This window comes from Triticum aestivum, chromosome 6D (assembly GCF_018294505.1).
Source record: "Triticum aestivum cultivar Chinese Spring chromosome 6D, IWGSC CS RefSeq v2.1, whole genome shotgun sequence".
Taxonomy (NCBI): domain Eukaryota; kingdom Viridiplantae; phylum Streptophyta; class Magnoliopsida; order Poales; family Poaceae; genus Triticum; species Triticum aestivum.
The window spans coordinates 63,691,452-63,715,123 of NC_057811.1; the positions used below are offsets into that span (position 1 = coordinate 63,691,452).

Below are 23,672 nucleotides of genomic sequence, written 5' to 3' on the forward strand. Positions count from 1 at the left end.
CTTGACTCTAAATTGTGTGTAGAGACCGACGGGTTGACTCTTGACTAAGAGTATTTTTTTTCTTGCACAGAACTAAGAGTAGATTCTACTCCCTTTCCTCCTGGTCAACAATTATCTTTGGCAGGATGAAGAGTCATATGGCATCAGGAGTCTGTAGATTTCCCGATGGGGACTGTTAGGTTGATCTCTCTCCCGTTCGAGCCCAACGGGTCGAATGGGCCCCTGACTCGCGCCCTGATTGGGGGCGCCCAACCAAACCATGGTTGGTGGGCCCCTGTGACCCGCGATATATAAACAGAGGTGGGGGCCGGGGCGCTATTCACGAGGTTAATCGCTGCCACAATCCCCACCTACAATCCCTACCGATCTAGGGTTAGCGCGGTGCTCACGGGAAGCTCCACCACCTCGCCCACTTTCCGCCATCGCCGTGTGCCACAGCACCACGATGGCCTCCAGCTCGAGTTCATCTGCTGCTGGACAAGGTAGGTTCACCGGATCTACTAGCCTACTCCGATCCAAAATTTTATCAATGGTATCAGCCAGATCGGGCTAGTCGATTTCGGTACAAAGAAACAACAACAGAAAAAGAAAAAGAAAAAGAGATCCCCTCCCCCAAAGAACCCTAACCCTAAAAGAACAATAGGGGCAAAGGGCAAAGAAATCGCGCCGCCGCAAGGCCGCGCCGTTCCTCTCGATCCCGACACGCATCGGCAAGCCGAGGTGCGGGGACAAAGAACAACCCTTCGGGGCAAAGGGCACCTCCACAGGACCACTTGACAGCGGCGCGCTCTCCGGCGGGAGTTCGCGCACGCCGGCAAGGGGAACTGTAGGGGCGCCGCCACTCGCCGTCGTTTGAGCACCGTAGGACGCGGGGAGGAACAAAGATTGCCCTCCTGTTGTTCTCTCTCTCGCTGTTATAGTGGGGATGGAGAAGGTAGCACAGAAAAGGGGGAGGAGTAAGAGACGGCGGCTGGCCGCTCGACGCCGTTGCCGGCGAAGTCCCGTGCGGGACGGAGACAGAGAGCGGGGCGCGTGAGGAGAGAAACAGAGAAAGGGGAAGGAAGAGGACGCGCGCGCGGCGTGGTGGCGCGGTGGCTTTTCGCCGCCGTCGTCGGCGACCGGCGCGACGCGGTGGCCGGGTGGCCAGAGAGGTGGCGCTGCGGGCGAGAGGCAGAGGAGAAACGGAATGAACGAGATACGCTAGGGTTTCCATCAGCGCGACCGGGCGCTGGTTTTGATCCAGCGAGATCCGCGCTGGACCGTCGGATCGTCACGGACGGCCGTGATCCAAACCCTAAGCCGCGGCTGGGCCGAAAGTGGAGAGCGGCGCGCTGGGCCGTGGCCAGCCGCCGCGGGCGCGCTGGGTCCAGGCCGGCTGGGCCGCGCGCTGGGCCGAGGCCTTAGCCGCACGCCGTTGCTGCTGTAGATTTTGTCCAGTTTCTGGGCAGATTTTAAATAGCTTTCCTATGCAATTTTTTCCAACGAAAATTTTGTCTAGAAAATAGAAAAGTGACAGAAAACGTTTCTGAAAATGCAAAAAGAAAATTTTCAGAAAATAAATGTTCATGAATTTTATAAAGAAAATTAAAAAAGTTCATGATTTCTTATTCGGTCAAAGAAAAGTTTCTGTAAAGAGTAAAAGTTCGTGAATTTTTATTCATGATTTTTCGCTGCGTAAATAATTAATGCTCTTTTACAAAGAAAATAAAAGTTTACATAGTATTAAGTTTTTTAAGAGCATGTTAAAGTGATTATTAAAATGAATATGATTATGTTATTTTTATGACCAACGTTGTTAATAACATGATCATGTTTTATTTAAAGGTGCATTTATTTCTAATTTTTGCCCAACGGTAATATAGATTTAATTGCATAGACAATTATATGTTTAATTTGACCAACGTTAGATTAATACATATGATTGTTATATTGATGTCACTTAAATTGTAATTTCAGGAGGCTTTCATTTGATGAGTTGCCTAAAAGAAGTTCCGACACTCAGAGGTGACAACCACACTGAGTGGAGGAAGAAAGTTGAACTGGCGTTTGTTTGTGCTGATCTTGACTGGGTTGTGGAGAAACCACAGCCGGTCAGACCCACAGAGCCAGTAAGAGAGGCTACTGATGATGATGCTGCATGGGCTAAAAAGAAAGGGGACTATGCTCCTTTGGAGCAGTCCTACTGTTGTGGAACGTAGCAGAAATTCAAAATTTTCTAGGCATCACCAAGATCAATCTATGGAGTTCACTAGCAACGAGAGGGAAGGAGTGCATCTACATACCCTTGTAGATCGCGAGCGGAAGCGTTCAAGAGAACGGGGTTGATGGAGTCGTACTCGTCGTGATCCAAATCACGGATGATCCTAGCGCCGAACGGACGGCACCTCCGCGTTCAACACACGTACGGAGCAGCGACGTCTCCTCCTTCTTGATCCAGCAAGGGGGAGGAGAGGTTGATGGAGATCCAGCAGCACGACGGCGTGGTGGTGGAAGTAGCGGGATTCCAACAGGGCTTCGCCAAGCGCTGCGGGAGGAGGGAGATGTGTCACAGGAGGGAGAGGGAGGCGGCAGGGCTTGGGTATTGCTGCCCTCCCCCCCACTATATATAGGGCCAAGGGAGAGGGGGGGGTGCAGCCTTGGCCCTTCCTCCAAGGAAGGGTGCGGCCAGGGAGGAGTCCATCCTCCCCAAGGCACCTAGGAGGTGCCTTCCCCCTTTAGGACTCTCCCTTTACCTTATCTCTTGGCGCATGGGCCTTTTGGGGCTGGTTCCCTTGGCCCATATAGGCCAAGGCGCACACCCCACAGCCCATGTGGTCCCCCGGGGCAGGTGGACCCCGTGGTGGATCCCCGGACCCCTTTTGGCACTCCCGGTACAATACCGATAAAGTGCGAAACTTTTCCGACGACCAAAATAAGACTTCCCATATATAAATCTTTACCTCCGGACCATTCCGGAACTCCTCGTGACGTCCGGGATCTCATCCGGGACTCCGAACAACTTTCGGGTTACCGCATACTAATATCTCTATAACCCTAGCATCACCGAACCTTAAGTGTGTAGACCCTACGGGTTCGGGAGACACGCAGACATGACCGAGACGACTCTCCGGTCAATAACCAACAGCGGGATCTGGATACCCATGTTGGCTCCCACATGCTCCTCGATGATCTCATCAGATGAACCACGATGTTGAGGATTCAATCAATCCCGTATACAATTCCCTTTGTCTACCGGTATAGTACTTGCCCGAGATTCGATCGTCGGTATCCCGATACCTTGTTCAATCTCGTTACCGGCAAGTCTCTTTACTCGTTCCGTAACACATCATCCTGTGATCAACTCCTTGGTCACATTGTGCACATTATGATGATGTCCTACCGAGTGGGCCCAGAGATACCTCTCCGTTTACACGGAGTGACAAATCCCAGTCTCGATTCGTGCCAACCCAACAGACACTTTCGGAGATACCTGTAGTGCACCTTTATAGCCACCCAGTTACGTTGTGACGTTTGGTACACCCAAAGCATTCCTACGGTATCCGGGAGTTGCACAATCTCATGGTCTAAGGAAATGATACTTGACATTAGAAAAGCTCTTAGCAAACGAACTACACGATCTTGTGCTAGGCTTAGGATTGGGTCTTGTCCATCACATCATTCTCCTAATGATGTGATCCCGTTATCAACGACATCCAATGTACATGGTCAGGAAACCGTAACCATCTATTTATCAACGAGCTAGTCAACTAGAGGCTTACTAGGGACATGGTGTTGTCTATGTATCCACACATGTATCTGAGTTTCCTATCAATACAATTCTAGCATGGATAATAAACAATTATCACGAACAAGGAAATATAATAATAACCTATTTATTATTGCCTCTAGGGCATATTTCCAACACCTACCTCATAGATAATCAAAAGTGGGTCAATGCAAATACAAAATGCATGGCTTTTATAAAGAACACCATTGAGAGCGCCATTGTGGGCTCCATTGCAGAGTGCACTTCCGCAGGGGAGTTGCTCTCAAAGATAAAAGCCAGTTCACTGGCTCTTCAAAGATATATGCCACCCAGGTGTTAGAGCAACTGGTGACAGAAAAATACACAGGTGGTAGTCATGGCATAAGAGAGCACATCCTCAGGATGAGCAATATGGTAGCAAAGCTCAAACCCATGGATGCGGATCTGGAGATCAAACCAGCGCTCCTGGTCCACCTTGTCATGGCTTCATTGCCGAAGGAGTTTGAAGCTTTTGTTGTGAACTATAATATGTCACTTGGAACATGGGACGTTGAAAAGACAATAGCAATGTGTGTTCAAGAAGAGGAGAAACTCAAAGCCTCACATGGTGGTACACTCAACTATGTGCAGGGTCACAAAAGAAAGAATTACAATCTAAACAACAAAAGTTCTCCTTCAAAGCCACAAGGAAAAGTTTCCTATCAGCATCAGCGTCAACAACAGCCTTTCTCAGTGGACAAAGACACTTGTCTTCACTGTAAGAAGACCGGGCATTACAAGAAAGACTGTCCTGTTTGGCTAAAGTCGATCATGGCAAAAAGAGGTAACAATATAGTTTCATTTGTCAATGAATCCCTGTATGCACAGTTTTCAAAATCCACTTGGTGGATTGACTCAGGAGCAACTGTTCATGTTGCAAATTCTTTACAGGGATTCCATTCGACGCGGACTACGCTAAGAAGCGAAAGACGCATTGAAGTGGCGAACGGAGTTGAAGCAGAAGTTGAAGCTGTCGGTGATATCTTCTTGGAGTTAGCTGATGGATTCAATCTTCTACTTAGAGATGTTTTATTTGTTCCATCATGTCATAGAAACTTAATAAGTGTTTCTTTCTTGGACAAAGATAATTATGAGTGTTATTTTGGACATGGCAAGTGTGCCATTTGGTTAAATAATGCTTATGTGGGTGATGCTTTACTACATGATGAGCTTTATTTGTTATCACTTCGTGAAAAAGTTTATTCCGTTTGCAATGTGAAAGAACATGTTTCTGCGTCGAATAAAGAACAAAAGAAAAGAAAAAGAACATTTTACTCATCGAAATTATGGCACTGTCGCTTGGGCCATATTTCGAAGGGGAGAATAGAAAGATTAGTCAAAAGTGAAATTCTTCCTCCGTTAGAATTTTCAGACTTAGAACAATGCATAGATTGCATTAAAGGAAAGTACGTAAAACAAATAAAAAAAGGTGCAATCCATAGCACAGGCACACTAGAAATCATTCACACTGATATTTGTGGACCATTTCCGGTGAAAAGTGTGGATGGATATGACTCGTTCATAACATTCACAGATGATTACTCTCGCTATGGTTATATTTATCCAATCAAAGAAAGATCGGAAGCGTTGGATAAATTTAAAATATTCAAAGCTGAAGTTGAAAATCAGCACGATAAAAGAATAAAGATAGTAAGGTCCGACTGTGGGGGAGAGTACTACGGTCGACACACTCCATATGGCCAAGTCCCTGGACCTTTTGCGAAGTTCTTGCAGGAGACTGGCATAGTAGCCCAGTATTCAATGCCGGGCGAGCCTCAGCAAAATGGAGTAGCTGAAAGGCGCAACCGTACCCTTATGGATATGGTGCGCAGCATGATGAGTTATTCCAACTTGCCATTGGGATTATGGATGGAGGCGCTTAAAACCGCCATTCACATTCTCAATAGAGTACCAAGCAAGTCGGTGCCCAAAACACCGTACGAGCTATGGACAGGAAGGATGCCCTCCCTACAACACTTCAGGGTGTGGGGGTGCCCTGCTGAGGCCAAAATGTTTAATCCAAACATTGCAAAGTTAGATCCCAAAACAGTAAGTTGCCACTTCATTGGCTATCCAAACAGATCAAAAGGTTTTCGTTTCTACTGCCCTGACAGATATACAAAGTTTGTAGAAACGAGACATGCAGTCTTCTTAGAGGACGAAATGATGAGGGGGAGCTTGGTAGCTCGGAAAATTGATCTTGAGGAGAAGAGGGTGCACGCACCTAATCCGATGATTCAGGAGCCATTTTTCTCACTACCAGTTGCAACTCCACCCATGACAGCTATGGGGGAAGACCCGGAACCTGTCCGTCAGGAGCCGACTAAACCCGTTGTTGAGCATGAAAGGGAGGTGCAACAGCAAATTTTAGAAGAAGTGCCAGAAGTTGAGGCACAAAATGTGCCAGAAACTGAGGCCCTTAGAAGGTCTACAAGACCAAGAAAGTCAGCTATTTCTACTGACTTTAAAGTTTATAACACAGAAATGGTTCATATGGAAAAAGATCCCACCTCATATGAAGAAGCCATGAGAAGCCCTCATTCATCGAACTGGATGAAGGCAATGGAAGACGAGATGAAATCAATGAGTTCCAAAGATGTTTGGGACTTAGAGGAAATTCCCAAAGGAGCCAAAACAGTAGGCTGTAAATGGGTCTACAAAATTAAGTATGACTCTAAAGGGAATATAGAAAAGTATAAAGCACGACTCGTGGCAAAAGGATTTACACAAAGAGAAGGGATAGACTACAATGAGACATTTTCTCCAGTCTCATGTAAGGATTCCTTCAGAATCATAATGGCATTAGTTGCTCATTTTGATTTAGAGTTACATCAAATGGATGTTAAGACGACATTTCTGAATGGTGATTTAAAAGAAAAGGTCTACATGAAACAACCCAAGGGTTTTATCATGGAAGGCAAGGAAAATATGGGATGCCGCCTGAAGAAATCCATTTATGGATTAAGACAAGCCTCTCGGCAGTGGTATCTAAAGTTTAATCAAAGATTAAAAGTTTTGGATTTAAAGAAAATATTGAGGATAATTGCATTTATGCAATGTTTAAAAATGGGAAATATATTTTCCTAATCTTGTATGTGGATGATATCCTGCTTGCTAGTAGTGATGTTAGTCTACTACAAGAAACAAAGAAATACTTATCCTCAAATTTTGACATAACAGATCTTGGTGAAGCATCATATGTTTTGGGCATAGAAATTCACCGAGATAGGAACAATGGAGTCTTAGGACTATCTCAGCAAGCATATTTAGAAAAGGTTCTTAAAAAGTATAATATGCATGCGAGTAAAGCCACACCCGCTCCAATAGTCAAGGGCGATAGTTTTGGGAAATTTCAATGTCCCAAGAACCAGTATGAGATTGATCAAATGAAAGCAGTATCATATGCTTCGGCAGTTGGCAGCTTACAGTATGCACAAGTGTGCACTCGCCCTGACTTAGCTTTTATCACCGGGGTACTCGGTAGAGATCAAGAGAATCCAGGCCTAGAGCACTGGAAGATGGTAAAGAAAGCATTGCGTTATGCGCAAGGCACGAAGGACTACATGCTAATATACAGGAGAAGTGATTCCCTAGAGATAAAAGGGTATTCAGACGCAGATTTTGCGGGGGAAAGAGATGATAGAAAATCCACGTCAGGATACATATTCACCCTCGCTGGGGGAGCTATTTCGTGGAAAAGCTCCAAACAGTCGATAGTTGCATCATCCACGATGTATGCAGAATTCATAGCATGCTTCGAAGCCACGGGGCAGGCGATATGGCTAAAGAAATTTGTACCCGACTTGAAAGTGGTAGATTGTATTCACAAACCACTAAAGATGTACTGTGACAACCAGCCCGCAGTATTTTACGCTCACAACAACAAGTCGAGTAATGCTGCCAAAACAATAGAGATAAGGTATTATGTTGTGAAAGATAAAATCCAGGATCAAACTATAAGTCTCGAGCATATAAGGACAAAGGATATGCTTGCGGATCCGCTAACGAAAGGCTTACCACCCAATGTGTTCAAGGAACACTTAGCCGGCATGGGTTTAAGGGAAAGCCTTATGATTCCTGGATAGGCCCAAAAGGAACAGAATTTGTTTCTGAACATAACATATGTTGTAGCTGTATGATTCTAACGGCAATTAAGCCGTGACGATGAAACATGCTTTATGTACCAATATGTGATGAAACAGATAAACTAGAAAGTATAAAGTTAAAAGTAAAGTTGAGATCAAGGGGGAGAATGTTAGGTTGATCTCTCTCCCGTTCGAGCCCAACGGGTCGAACGGGCCCCTGACTCGCGCCCTGATCGGGGGCGCCTAACCAAACCATGGTTGGTGGGCCCCTGTGACCCGCGATATATAAACAGAGGTGGGGCCGGGGCGCTATTCACGAGGTTAATCGCTGCCACAATCCCCACCTACAATCCCTACCGATCTAGGGTTAGCGCGGTGCTCACGGGAAGCTCCACCACCTCGCCCACTCTCCGCCATCGCCGTGTGCCACAGCACCACGATGGCCTCCAGCTCGAGTTCATCTGCTGCTGGACAAGGTAGGTTCACCGGATCTACTAGCCTACTCCGATCCAAAGTTTTATCAGGGACAACTCATCATTAGATCCATCAACTATTTTCTTCACTATTTTCATCGTTAATTTTTGTTTGCAGGGGATTTTTCATGGTTATAATTACTAGGTAACCTAAAACGTCTTATATTTGTTTACAGAGGGAGTAATTATTTTCAATAATTTATTTTATAATTTTCTCTCACGTCTCAACTTGTAACCAGCCATATACTCTCTCCATTCCTAAATATAAGTTTTTTTAGAGATTTCAACTACGTCTATATACATCTGTATGTAGTCTATATTGAAATCTCTAAAAATATTTATATTTAAGAACGGAGGGAATATTTTTTACCTCATTTTCCACGTGTATGCATGTGTGAATGCTGGACTTCTCTAAATGAGTGATCAATTAGTCATGTCAAAGAAAAGTGATCAGAAAAAGTACTACCAATGATTTGTCGTCATGTATTTGTCAATAAAATACTCTTTTTATTATGTTTTAGGTGCTTTGTATTTTAGAGCAAAAGGGCATTGAGAACAACGAAACCAGAGAGACATCATTCTTTTCGGCTCAAAAAAAAAAGAGAGACATCATTCTGTTACAAGCACGCGGAGCTCAGCACACACGCTGCCTCAGCAATAGAACCGGGTCTGCTTTTTTTCAGTGTGTACCAAAGTGACCGCGTCTGTGAAAGTGGATTTAATTCCCGCTGCCTTGTACTCCCTCTGTAAACTAATATAAAAGCGTTTAGAATACTAAAATAGTGATCTAAACGCTTTTATATTAGTTTACGGAGGGAGTATTAGTTTGGCCGTTTGTGCTTTATTTATAAAGCATAGTGACACCCTTTTTCAGAAAAGAAGAAAAGAATACCATTCCTAGGAGTGCTCGTGTTCATGTTGAAATGCATTTTCCATCTATCTCAATCAGTTCGGACTTTTAGATGGGCTGATTGGAACATGAATTCGATATTTGAAGAAGAGATAGAAACGGCGCAGAACAAATTGATGACACAGCAAGAACCAGCAAAACGAAGACGCGGGTGCCGACCAAAGAGAGGAGCACCAAGGACCTGGGATCCTGGATGCAAACGGAACCTAACGGAATACATTTATGCCTCGATCGAGAGGAAATTGTCGGGCGAGGAGCTGGATGGGGCGGCACAGGGGGATTTAAAAAACCCCGTGAATTAACTTGGGTCACAGGTGTGGTTTTGGCTGTTTTGACTGCATCATTTGGTGTAACTGAAGTCGACTAGGCGGACTGGTCCGAGTGAAGAGAAAAAAAAGCCCCATATTTCTAGAAAAAGTATCTTGTGTTTTTCATTTCCATTCCCACAAGAGAGAAAGGGTCAAGGGGTCACGGTCGGCACGCAGAGGCGCACGGAGATCTCCTGCTCCGGACGGAGGCGACCGTGGAAGAAGATAATGCGACGACAGAGACGGGCGGGTTTCTCCACGCGGAGTTGGACTCGCGTCGCCGTCGACGTCGACGTCGACGGCGGTCCTCCGCTGGCGTATAGTATTATAGTCATCACGCAGCAGCAACCCCTCCCTCCGTTTGGCTGGAGAGCCGGTGAGAAGCTTCGCCGTACATACAACATACGCACGCACGCGGCATCGACCCCATCGATCAAAGTCTCCGGTCAAACCAGCAAGCGGATACGGCTCCAGCTCCACGTACGTACGTTTGCATGCTGAGCTCGTCGCGTGCACCAAAGGCTGGGTCCTGAGTGCCGCGATCCAGACTCTTTTTTGTTTTGTTTTGTGCTATGCTCTGACTTTCATTTCACAGAGGTTTTTCATTAGGATTTGTGTCTATATCAATACACGCGTGTTCTCCCTTTTTGGCCGACGAAATGCCAGGCCCTCGACACGCATTTTCGTCGTGATTATGCGTCTTTCCTCTGTATATACATTCGTAGAACCTGCATAAAAATAGCTCCTCGCCCAGAATTTCTTCCCGATCGAGGCGTAAATGTATTCCGTTCCGTTCCGTTTGCATCCAGGATCCCAGGTAAACCTTGGTGCTTCTTTCCTCGGTCCGCACCCGCGTCTTCGTTTTGCCATTTCTTGCTGCGTCATCAGTTTGTTCTACGTCGTTTCTATCTCCAAATATCGAATTCATGTTTCAATTAACTCATCTAAAAGTCCGAACCGATGAAGATAGATGGACAATATATTTCAACACGAACGCTTCTAGGAATGGCTGGAGGTGTGGGAGGGGCGATTTATCTAGTGGCGGTTAGGCTTTCTCTCAAGACGACTGGAAGTCCATAGCTCAGCCTCTTAGGCCTTGTACAATGCAAGGTGCTTAGAAGAGATGCTTGAAATAATAAATCAGGCTTTCCTTAAGCACCGGTGCTTATTTGTACAGGATAGACGATTAATTAGCCGTCTCTCCTGTAAAAATAGGCATTGGTGCTTCAGAAAAGCCCGCTTTATTTTTCTAAGCATCTTCCTAAGCACCTATCATTGTACAAGGCCTTATGAACTTAGATTAGATCCGTCCCACATCCCACACGCTAACCCATCTCCAACCAGGGAGAAGAACGGTGGAACAACGCCATATGAACAAGCTCCCCGATAGGGAAGCGGGTGACGGAAGGGGAGCATTGCAGCAGCATCGTCGGCGCCGCCTCCTCCACAAGCTCCTATCACCCAACCTCAAATCAGAGCAAGCAGTTTGAGAAACTTAATGAAACAATGCAAATCGAACGAAATCAATGCCTACAACTAGTGATTGCAAAAAATAGTTTTTTTGTTGCAATGTTCGTCATCTGCTAGTGACCCTAAGTCGACGCGGCATGGGTCAACACGCAACCAAGCAGGTCAGTGAGCGGTCGTGCAGAAAAGGACCTCGGGTGAACCACTTATTATAGAATTAGGACCTAAACATGCATTTTGAAAGAAGTAGGACTAAGGTGATACTGCACAGAAACTTTTAGGACCTCCAGTGTATTTCTCTCGCCTGGTGATTGGGCCCACTGTTGACGTGGCGTGGGTCAATGCGCCACGCGGGCAGGTCAGCGAGCGCTCGTGAAAAAAGGACCTCGGGTGAACCACTAACTAAAGAATTAGGACCTAAAGATGCATTTTAAAAGAATTAGGACTAAAGTGACACCCAGACGAAACTTTTAGGACCTTCAGTGCATTTAACTCTCAGATTTGCCATGATGTATGTAAAAACAAATAAACACAGTATTCGATAAAAAAACTGCCATCTTGTACAAAAACAAATTTGCCCCTGATTTGAATTATGAAAAATGCCGTGCTACTTTATTAAAACTGCCATTCCTCTAATTTATAAATTTAAAATGAGTATGATAAAAAAAGATCGTATGATCTAGAAAAAGTTAAAATTGCCATGCTAAACTTTTAAAACTGCCATCCTGTAAAAATGCCATGTTAAATTTTAAAAACTGCCATCCCGAAAAAATGCCATGCTAAACTTTAAAAACTGCCATCCTGTAGAAATGCCATCTCCTAAAATATAAAACTGCCATATCTTAATAAGAAGAAATGCCATCTCTTAAAAGAATATAAAATGTCATCTCTTAATAATAAAAGTGCCATATCTTAAATATTAAAAATGTGATATATTAAAGAAGAAAAAGTGCCATATCTTAAGTAATAAAAATGTCATCTCTTAATAATAAAAATGCTATGTACAAACAAAATTGACTTGTGAAAAAATGTCTAAATTGCCAGTGACATTTTTCAAAATTTTACAAACTGCCATCTTAATTTTTCGTAGAGAAAAATTGCCATGTAAATGGAGATACCATCGTGGTGAAAAATAAAAGAAATCTAAAAAAAGAACTCCTGGGAATCAAACACAGGTAACCCATCTACGCGCTCTCACCGCTAGCTAGTGTAGCAAGCTGAGATATTTTGAATTATCTGAAAAAAAGATATTTTGAATGAGGTGAAACGTTCGCTGGCTTTAATCTTACAACGAACTACTTTTCAGATCTGACGTGGATCGACCCTGCCTTGAGATCCGTGTAACGTTGGGGAAGGCGTTTGCTGGGAGACGCCAAATATCTGTCGGACGTGAGATAACATTTTCCAAAAAAAAAAAAGGTTTGTCTTCTCTCAATTGAGAAATAATCGGTATGTACAATAATTGGTAAGACTGTCTTATTATGTCCGCCACGTAATTTAGAGAAGACAATAAAAAATGATGTACAATGGACTATTCTTAGTCTTATCTTTAATAACTAGATGTTCCTAAATATATGATGAGACAATTGTCACTAAGAGATCATCTCTTAATTAAGAGAAGACAAGTAATTTTTTTATGATTTCTCTCTCTTAGTCTTCTCCAACTAAGTATTTATTCTATTTTGCAATCCTAAGATAGTACTATTGTACATGCTTCAGCAAAATTTCTTTTACCACATATTTATTGATATCTATACTAAGGGCATATACAATGGTTGATAAGATAGTCTTACCTTAAGTCTTGCATGTAATTTAGATATGACAAAATAACATGTCTACAATGAGTCATCTCTTAGCTTTATCTTTAATAACTAGTCATTCCTAAAAATGTGGTGAGACATATTGTGCTAAGAGATCATCTCTTTTGTCTTCTAAGATAAGACAAGCCTTTTTTTTATGAGTTCTTTCTCCTACACCTTATCATTTATTCTACGTGTCGCTTCTAAGATAGCACCATTGTACATGCCTTAAGAGATCATGTTCTGCGAACCAATCTGTGGTTGGATAGTTAGAGGGACTGTGATATCCCCAGCCCATCAGGGTTCAAGTCCTGATGCTCGCATTTATTCCTGGATTTATTTTCGGATTTCTGGGGATGCGCATTCAGTAGGAGGAGACGTTCCCGTCGACGACGAGGTGCCTACGGTGACTTCGTAAATTTCAAGTTGATATGCTGGCTCAGTCTTTCGGAGATGCTCATAGGGATAGGATGTGCGTGTGTATCTTCATAAGGTTGAGTGTATGTGCGTGTGTATATGAGCGCTTGCGTCTGTACTGTATTAAAAGAAATCATGTTTCTCTAGATTATGTGACGTGCTTAATATAAGACGGTTTTCTCGATCACTTATACATGGCCATATGCACCTCCAATTTCTCAACAGCGTCACGTGCGAGGGAGCATATTGCGAGGAGCAGGCAGGCATGCAAAGTGCTCCTCCAGTCACACGCATGCCATGCACGCACCGATTGCCCGCGCATTTCTCTCCCACATCGATCGACGCGCTCGCGCAACCTCCTCTCGGCCGATCGCCCGAATCCCTGAAGCCGTCGCCGTCGTGTCGCTCGCCCGTCCGTCCGGCCGGCGGGCCGTCGCCGCCGCCGTAGTCCACCACATCGCGCTGATCCGTCCAACGTTGTCTCATCCACGTACAGCCGCGTCCTTGACCTGGACGTACGTAACACACCACCGGCACCGATCGATCGTCCTCGGAGGAGGAACCATGAGGCCGGCCACCCGACGGCGGGTGACATGGCCGTCTCCCTGAAGCTGCATGCCGGTTGTCCCGTTCCCCGTGCGTTCCAGAACAAAGAATGGAGCCCCGGCGCGAGCTGCTGCTGCGGGAGCTCCGGGACGCGTGGGACGAGGTCGGCGAGGCGGAGGAGGACCGGTGGGAGGCGCTGCGGGCGCTCGAGGAGGACTGCCTCGCCGTCTACAGGGCCAAGGTCGCGCAGGTGAGGCAGCAAGGCGCGCGCCTGCGGGCGGAGATCGCCGCCGCCCTCGCCGAGCTGGCCGCCCTCCGCGCCGCCGTCGGCGACGACCCGCCGAGTGCTGCCCGGACCAGCGCCGGGAGCCTCAGGGAGGAGCTGCGCGCGATCGCGCCGGAGCTGGAGGAGGTGAGGCAGCGGCGGGACGAGATGTGTCGGCAGTTCGCCGAGGTCACGGAGCTCATCGACCGGCTCCGGCAGGAGATGAGGCCCGGCGAACGGCCGCCCCCACCGTTCGTCGACGCCGACCCCGAGAACCTCACCATGAACAGGCTCCAGGAGCTCAGAGCGCACCTGCGGCATCTCCAATCCGAGAAGGTCCAGTTAGTTCGGATTAGAAAAGAAATATCAAAACTAGTCTGTCATTGAGAGATTGATGAAATTTGTTCTGTTCTTGGCAGGACAATCGCATCAAGAAGATGGCAGAGCTCACGAGCTCCCTGCACGCGTCCTCCTCGGTTCTTGGCATGGATCCGCAAGAGATCACCACCAGCCTCCAAGAAGCAGGTGCCGGCGCCGGCGACATCAGCGACGGCGCGATCGCGAGGCTGGAATCGGAGGCGGAGAGGCTGAGGGAGGCTAAGCGTGGCAGAATGCAGAGGCTGCAGGACCTGGTGGTGGCCATGCTGGAGCTGTGGAGCCTGATGGACACGCCGCCAGAGGAGCAGAGCCGGTTCCAGGGCGTGGCCTGCAACGTCGCGGCCTCGGAGGACGAGATCACTGAGCCCGGCGCGCTCTCGGCCACCGCCATCGGCGAGGTCGAGGCCGAGGTGGCGCGGCTGGAGGGCCTCAAGGGGCGCCGGATGAAGGACCTGCTGGCCAGGAAGCGCGGCGAGCTCAGGGAGATCCGGCGCCGCGCGCGCATCATCTCCGCGCAGGAGGAGGAGGAGGACGGCGGCGGCGACGAGGTCGTGTCCGACGACGGCTGCGCAGACGCGGCGGAGCGGTCGCTGGTGCTAGAGCGGCTGGATGCCCGGATCTCGGAGGCCAGGGACGAGGAGTTCAGCCGGAAGGAGGTGCTGGAGAGGATGGAGAAGTGGCAGGTGGCCCTCGAGGAGGAATCCTGGCTCGAGGAGTACAACAGGGTGAGTCAGACAGACAGACTCTCTGAACTTCACATGAATTTTACAGAAATTTCTTAATATATTTCAGTTTTACTATTCTCGGAACAACCATCGGATCTATACATGACTAGCTAAATGCCCGTGTGTTGCTATGGAGTAACAAAAACACTCGCCAAAAAATTAATCTAATTCAAAAATGTGTGTTAAACATAACAACTTTCCATTCATATAACTTTTCTCTACTTATGTTCTCATCGACACTCGTCCTGTGTCTCCTTAAACTTAACATCGTACTCAACATCGCTGCCTGTCCTTCCTTGATGTATCTATCTTCAAGCCATTGGAGAGCACTACCTTCAAGCATAACCTCACACGACCTTTAAGCATAACCTCATGCTGAACTACTGTAGCTCAGCAACATGCTTGCTATTATCTTCCTCTCCATCCCCACCTTCTCTAGAGATAGGCAAACATAACACAACAATTGCTGGTCAGGAAAAAGGTCATGCTATGATCCAATTAACAAAAGTAAAAGTAAAGCCAAAGTCAGTTGCGCCACAAAATCAAAAGGTTGAAGGAACAAAACCTTCTCCAAATTATGGACTTATATGAGAACAAGAAATATACGCCCGTTTCAACCTTTGCCTCGACAACATCACATATCTTCGTAAGATCATAAATTTTCAGGTTTGATGCAGCAAGCGAGCAACATCCTCACCTAGCAAAAGATGAGCATATTTAAGTTAGTGTACAAAATAATGTATGTATTATGGATCAAGCAGGCAAATACAACATAAAGTTAGGATCCCTCACCATATCTGGATGCGACTGAAGATTACATTCCAAGGCCACATGAGATGTCTTCTGCTGCATCAACTGAATGCAATAGTAATACCGCTGAAGGAAAATAATGAAGATTTCACGAAGATAAGCAATGTAGAGTGCATGCGTGAACTTGATTTCTATAAAAAAACAGAATTATTGTTGAGAAACAATTCGAACACACATATGTTTTTTTATTACAAACACATCATGAACACTAAAGAAAGCAGCCAAGTTTCTTTCCATTGGGAGGCAAGGAGGAGGTAGGAGGACCCGGCGGGGAACAGAGGGCACCGGCGGCATACTTGCGGAGGTCCGCGTCGGAGGAGACATGGTAGGGGCAAAGAGATACCGGGAGGAAGGGGAGGTTCCGGTGGTGGGTTGGTGGGGCTACTGCGGAAGAGCTGCTCCCGGCGGCCACCACCCAGATTGGTTCCATGGCTACTTTGCCGAGGGTGGGTGGGGTGTCAACATGGCAACAGGGACGAAACCCATCGGGTTTTGCCTTCCCAAACCCATCCCCACGAGAAAATCGTAAACCCGTCCCTGTCCCCATCACCGTGTGCGGGGCTAGTTTTCTGCCCGTCCCCTAAACCCATCGGGTTTCGGGGAACCCACGGGGAACCCACGATAAAATCAAAATATTTAAACAAACATAGTGGCGACAAAGAATAACATTTCAGCAGCAAAACAAGCACATTTCAGCAGCATAACTTGAGTAAATTTCAACAACAAAAATAATAGATGGTTCAACAGCTATATAAGTTCTGAAATAGAACTTATAGTTCACAAATCACTTTAAAGTTGGAATCATCATGGCATCTTTCACATCTCCAAGCCTCCAAACGACCATCTTCAAATCTTCCAATGCCAAATCAAAGTGCCAAGTCCTAGGGAAGATCAAAATTCGCTCAAGCTAAAGTTAAACATGAGAAAAATATGCAGATTAGTATATGAAATTTGCAAGTACCTGTACTTCACCTGCATTCCCTCTTGAATGTCTTGAAGACAACTCCAAAAGCTTTGTCCTTATTCATTATCAGCATCTATGAGAATCAAATAAGTAGTAATGAACATCTTATGAAACATTGCAGCAAGATAATGATAAACTTTATGATGATATGTAAAGAAAGACACACCTTTATATTTGTTTCTTATCCAATCTTGTGAACATATCAAGGCCTCTAAGATTTCAGGGGTAAGATGACTATGGTGGTAAAAAAATAATGTAATTTCGCGGGTATTGCCGGGTTTCGGGTTCGGGGACTACCGAAACGGGTGTAAACCCACAAAACGTGTCGGGTTGTATAATGTGCCCAACAACAGCCTCACGGGGATGAAAAGATGCCCATCCCCGTCCCCTAATAGGGTAAAAACCCACGGGGACGCGGGTTTTGGGGCCCCATTGCCATCTTGAGTGGGGTGGGGCTGGACGGAGAGACTAAGGATTCTTTTGTAAATACTCCCTCCGTCCCGTAATATAAGAGTGAAGCGGAATGACAGGTGCCTTCTTACAAAATTGCCACAGCTTGTCCGTGTGCGTTAGGTGCAAATCTAATGGTCATAAGTGATGGAGCGCAAACACACTATCAACACCAACTGTGTTTTTTTTATAGGAGTAGAGATATTTGTGCAAGTTGTACATGTCGATAATTGTTAGCTAAAATTTCGACCAAGAGATAACTATTTATGCGAGCTTTATCCACTTTCAAAAAATTTCTTCTTCGTTTTAAATGTTGAATTATTTTTCATGTGTGTGATTTTCAGAACAAGAACAGATACAACGTGGGTAAAGGAATGCACCTCGTGCGGAAGCGCGCCGAGAAGGCGCGCGCCTTGGTCAACAAGATGCCAGGTGTGTGCATGGCGATGCTCATCTTGTTCTTCATGAGAAACTTGCGTTTGTCTATTAATCTCCTTTCATGAATAGAACACTGATGCTGCCCTGTGAATTTTTCTTGTTCTATTCTACGTGGTGCAGCGATGGCGGAGGCCTTGATGGCGAAGGTGGTGGCCTGGGAGAAGGACAGAGGCGCCAAGTTCTTGTACGATGGTGTATGCATGCCTTGTTTGCATTTTTCTTTACTTATTACTTTCCCTTTCGAAATTTGGCGGGAAGGTACTCTAGCTTCCATTTTTCAATTTTGCGAATGAGAAATAATTGACTGTGCAAATGCAGGAGGGGCTTTTGGACATGTTGGAGGACTACGATAACACGAGGAAGGAGAAAGAACAAGAGAAGAAGAGACAAAGGGTATTGATGAATCCAAACCACTTAATCTTAACATATCATTACTAATAATATCCGTGCACAAGTACATATGTTTATTCGGATAGGGGGGGGGGGGAGACATGAATCACACATCAAATCTCGCATGCATTCGAAAATACATAGTACAATTCATGCGTCCAAAAATGAGCCTTGGACATGACCATGTTCATGGTTTTCTCAGGACCAGAGGAAGCTGCAGGGGCAGAGCACGGTGGAGTCGCCGGTTGCCCGGGCACTTCAAAAGAACCTCAAGAACGTGACGAGGACATTGTCCATGGGAGGCAGCAAGAAGATGATCGTGTCAGCATCATCATCATCATTGTCATCGCCGAGGCCAATCACACCGAGCTACCTCAAGTCTTCATTCTCGCCGCGAAGGAGCGACGATGGGCAGATGGTGTCGCAGGATTCTTTCGAGTGAGACCCGGTTCATGCAATGTCCCGTGTTCTGGGGTAGTTTGCTCAAAGTTGGCGAGAGAAAAGACACTAGTTGTCGCAGAACGGTGGATGGCAAAGTTTTTGCGTGTCCTTATAAAGGAAAGAGAGATGTTCAAGTGATGAGAGGATATGATGTTTTATCTCTCTACTAGAAGTATAGAAGGCATATATTAATTCCAAAAAGTACATGAGATCCATACGATCTAGAGACAGTTCACCTTATGTCAAACCTTAACAAATACACTACACGCGCTAGAAATGGTAGCCAGCTTAAAAACCCTAGCTAGCTATTTTTGTAGCCTTAGTTAGTTTGGTTGCCTATGCTTACTCTGTGGTGCATTACGACAACATCCACTGCTTGCTTCTTTCTGTTCGACACGGAGCTCGCAACATCCCAACCCTTGCTTAGCATTCCACTTGTGATCCTAGAGGATTTGGAGCAATGCGCCTTACCATGAAGAATGGATTTTATATTTTCTTTCATGTGAAAAAGACCAACCAGCAACACAAATAAAGACCGTTCCATTTGGGTACCTCAAAAGGAAGGATTTATGATGCTACGGACAGTTGTCCGAAATGCATGCAATGACGGGCTCGGATAGGATTAGATTGTGCGTGTCGGGCCCTTTAGGTGTCCATATTTTGGCCAACCTTTAGTGTATATACTATATTATGCGATAGTAATATTTTGATACCATTCACCATCGTTACGCCAGAAATCCAAGTTTCCATACGAGCTCATGTTCTGCGGCGTGGTGGCAGGACTGTTAGGGGATTGACTCCAGGTGTAGGTAGGGTCAAACCCCCAGGGGTCATGCAAATACATAGGCCCCTTCTCTTCTTCCAAGTTGTTTAGAAGGCGCTTTCTATTCTAAAATCCCACGGAGCGAAGGATTAGGCAGGTAGTACGAGCCCTCTGACTTGGAGCTATGTGTTGTCACTACTAGGGAAAACCCTAGTAGTAGCGCTTGAAATAAGCATAGCAGTAGCACTTGGTCCAGCGCTACTGCTAGCGCGCTACAGCTAAGTTGTAGCAGTAGCACTCGTATAGGCAGTGCTACTGGTAAGTATTGTTAGCAGTAGCGCTTCCTGCACCCACGCTACGAATAACTATCTGTAGCGCTTGTTCATATGAAGCGCTGCTGCTAATGTTCCCACCCCCTACGTATTTCCGCTGTATTTATACAGGCTCTATACAATAGTTTCATCAGATCATACTAAACATACACAATTCTCATCATATCATAGACATACAGTAGTCTCATTGCTACCTCTTGAGCACTGCGTTGGTTTTCCCTGGAAGAGGAAAGGGTAATGCAGCAAAGTAGCGTAAGTATTTCCCTCAGTTTTTGAGAACCAAGGTATCAATCCAGTAGGAGGCTACGCGCGAGTCCCTCGCACCTACACAAAACAAATAACTCCCTCGCAACCAACGCGATAAGGGGTTGTCAATCCCTTCAGAGTCACTTACGAGAGTGAGATCTGATAGATATGATAGGATAATATTTTTTGGTATTTTTTGATAAAGATGCAAAGTAAAATAAAAGCAAAGTAAAAAGCAAAGAAATAACTAAGTTTTGGAAGATTAATATGATGAAGATAGACCCCGGGGCCATAGGTTTCACTAGTGGCTTCTCTAAAGAGCATAAGTATTTTACGGTGGGTGAACAAATTACTGTTGAGCAATTGATAGAATTGAGCACAGTTATGAGAATATCTAGGTATGATCATGTATATAGGCATCACGTCCGAGACAAGTAGACCGACTCCTGCCTGCATCTACTACTATTACTCCACTCATCGACCGCTATCCAGCATGCATCTAGAGTATTAAGTTCATGGAAACAGAGTAACGCCTTAAGCAAGATGACATGATGTAGAGGGATAAATTCATGCAATATGATAAAAACCCATCTTGTTATCCTCGATGGCAACAATACAATACGTTCCTTGCTGCCCCTACTGTCACTGGGAAAGGACACCGCAAGATTGAACCCAAAGCTAAGCACTTCTCCCATTGCATGAAAGATCAATCTAGTAGGCCAAACCAAACTGATAATTCAAAGAGACTTGCAAAGATAACCAATCATACATAAAAGAATTCAGAGAAGATTCAAATATTGTTCGTAGATAATCTTGATCATAAACCCATAATTCATCGGTCTCAACAAACACACCGCAAAAAGAAGATTACATCGAATAGAGCTCCACGAGAGAGGGGGAGAACATTGTATTGAGATCCAAAAAGAGAGAAGAAGCCATCTAGCTACTAACTATGGACCCAAAGGTCTGAAGTAAACTACTCACACTTCATCGGAGAGGCTATGGTGATGATGTAGAAGCCCTCTGTGATGGATGCCCCCTCCGGCGGAGCTCCGGAACAGGCCCCAAGATGGGATCTCGTCGGTACAGAAGGTTGCGGCGGTGGAATTAGGTTTTTGGCTCCGTATCTGATCGTTTGGGGGTACGTAGGTATATATAGGAGGAAGGAGTACGTCGGTGGAGCAACAGGGGGCCCACGAGGGTGGAGGGCGCGCCCCCCTACCTCGTGGCCTCCTCTCTTGTTTCTTGACGTAGGGTCCAAGTCTCCTGGATCATAATCTTCCTAAAAATCACATTCCCGAAGGTTTCATTCCGTTTGGACTCCGTTTGATATTCCTTTTCTGCGAAACTCTGAAATAGGCAAAAAACAACAATTCTGGGCTGGGCCTCCGGTTAATAGGTTAGTCCCAAAAATAATATAAAAGTGAATAATAAAGCCCAATAATGTCCAAAACAATAGACAATATAGCATGGAGCAATCAAAAATTATAGATACGTTGGAGACGTATCAGGCATCCTCAAGCTTAATTCCTGCTCGTCCTCGAGTAGGTAGATGATAAAAACAGAATTTTTGATGCGGAGTGCTACTTGGCATAATTTCAATGTAATTCTTCTTAATTGTGGTATGAATATTCAGATTCGAAAGATTCAAGACAAAAGTTTAATATTGACATAAAAATAATAATACTTCAAGCATACTAACAAAGCAATCATGTCTTCTCAAAATAACATGGCCAAAGAAAGTTATCCCTACAAAATCATATAGTCTGGCTATGCTCTATCTTCACCACACAAAGTATTTAAATCATGCACAACCCCGATGACAAGCCAAGCAATTGTTTCATACTTTTGACATTCTCAAACTTTTTCAATCTTCACGCAATACATGAGCGTGAGCCATGGATATAGCACTATATGTGGAATAGAATGGTGGTTGTGGAGAAGACAAAAAAGGGGGAGATAGTCTCACATCAACTAGGCATATCATGTGAGTGAGTAGGGATTGCCATGCAACGGATGCACTAGAGCTATAAGTATATGAAAGCTCAACAAAAAAAACTAAGTGGGTGTGCATCCAACTCGCTTGCTCACGAAGACCTAGGGCATTTTGAGGAAGCCCATCATTGGAATATACAAGCCAAGTTCTATAATGAAAAATTCCCACTAGTATATGAAAGTGACAAAATGAGAGACTCTCTATCATGAAAATCATGGTGCTACTTTGAAGCACAAGTGTGGTAAAAGGATAGTAACATTGTCCCTTCTCTCTTTTTCTCTCATTTTTTTATTTGGGCCTTTCTATTTTTTATGGCCTCTTTTTTTTCGTCCGGAGTCTCATCCCGGCTTGTGGGGGAATCATAGTCTCCATCATCCCTTTCCTCACTTGGGACAATGCTCTAAAAATGAAGATCATCACACTTTTATTTTCTTACAACTCAACAATTACAACTCGATTCTTAGAACAAAATATGTCTCTATATGAATGCCTCCGGCGGTGTACCGGGATATGCAATGAATCAAGAGTGACATGTATGAAAGAATTATGAACGGTGGCTTTGCCACAAATACGATGTCAGCTACATGATCATGCAAAGCAATATGACAATGATGGAGCGTGTCATAATAAACGGAACGGTGGAAAGTTGCATGGCAATATATCTCGGAATGGCTATGGAAATGCCATAATAAGTAGGTATGGTGGCTGTTTTGAGGAAGGTATATGGTGGGTGTATGATACCGGCGAAAAGTGCGCGGTATTAGAGAGGCTAGCAATGGTGGAAGGAAGAAGGTGCGTATAATCCATGGACTCAACATTAGTCATAAAGAACTCATATACTTATTGCAAAAATCTACAAGTTATCAAAGCAAAGTATTACGCCATGCTCCTAGGGGGATAGATTGGTAGGAAAAGAACATCGCTCGTCCCCGACCGCCACTCATAAGGAAGACAATCAATAAATAAATTATGCTCCGACTCCATCACATAACGGTTCACCATACGTGCATGCTACGGGAATCACAAACTTTAACACAAGTATTTCTCAAATTCACAACTACTCAACTAGCATGACTCTAATATCACCATCTTTATATCTGAAAACAATTATCAAGCATCAAACTTTTCTTAGCATTCAACACACTCATAAGAAAGTTTTTACAAATCTTGAATACCAAGCATATTAGGATTATTTAAGAAAATTACCATGCTATTTAGGACTCTCAAAATAATCTAAGTGAAGCATGAGAGATCAATAGTTTCTATAAAACAAATCCACCACCGTGCTCTAAAAGATATAAGTGAAGTACTAGAGCAAAACTATATAACTCAAAAGATATAAGCGAAGCACATAGAGTATTCTAACAAATTCCAAATCATGTATGGCTCTCTCAAAAGGTGTGCACAGCAAGGATGATTGTGTTAAACTAAAAATCAAAGAATCAAATCATACAAGAAGCTCCAAGCAAAACACATAACATGTGGTGAATAAAAATATAGCTCCAAGTAAAGTTACCGATGGAAGTAGACGAAAGAGGGGATGCCTTCCGGGGCATCCCCAAGCTTTAGCTTTATGGTGTCCTTAGATTATCTTGGGGGTGCCATGGGCATCCCCAAGCTTAGGCTCTTGCCACTCCTTGTTCCATAATCCATCAAAATCTTTCACCCAAAACTTGAAAACTTCA

General features: G+C 44.9%; 1 protein-coding gene across 2 annotated transcripts; it reads left to right on the forward strand.

Annotated features, from left to right (window-relative positions):
* Positions 1-13,480: 13,480 nt before the first annotated feature.
* Positions 13,481-18,909, forward strand: LOC123141079 (65-kDa microtubule-associated protein 3). 2 transcript variants are annotated; one of them, XM_044560311.1, is made up of 6 exons: positions 13,481-14,390; positions 14,474-15,157; positions 17,726-17,813; positions 17,940-18,013; positions 18,138-18,212; positions 18,412-18,909. In XM_044560311.1, the coding sequence occupies exons 1-6, from the start codon at positions 13,899-13,901 to the stop codon at positions 18,649-18,651; spliced, it is 1,653 nt and encodes a 550-aa protein (XP_044416246.1). In that variant the 5' UTR covers positions 13,481-13,898; the 3' UTR covers positions 18,652-18,909. The 2 variants fall into 2 exon arrangements, with proteins under 2 accessions (XP_044416246.1, XP_044416247.1); XM_044560312.1 differs by having other exon boundaries at positions 17,940-18,003; positions 18,412-18,637.
* The last annotated feature ends 4,763 nt before the right edge of the window (positions 18,910-23,672 follow it).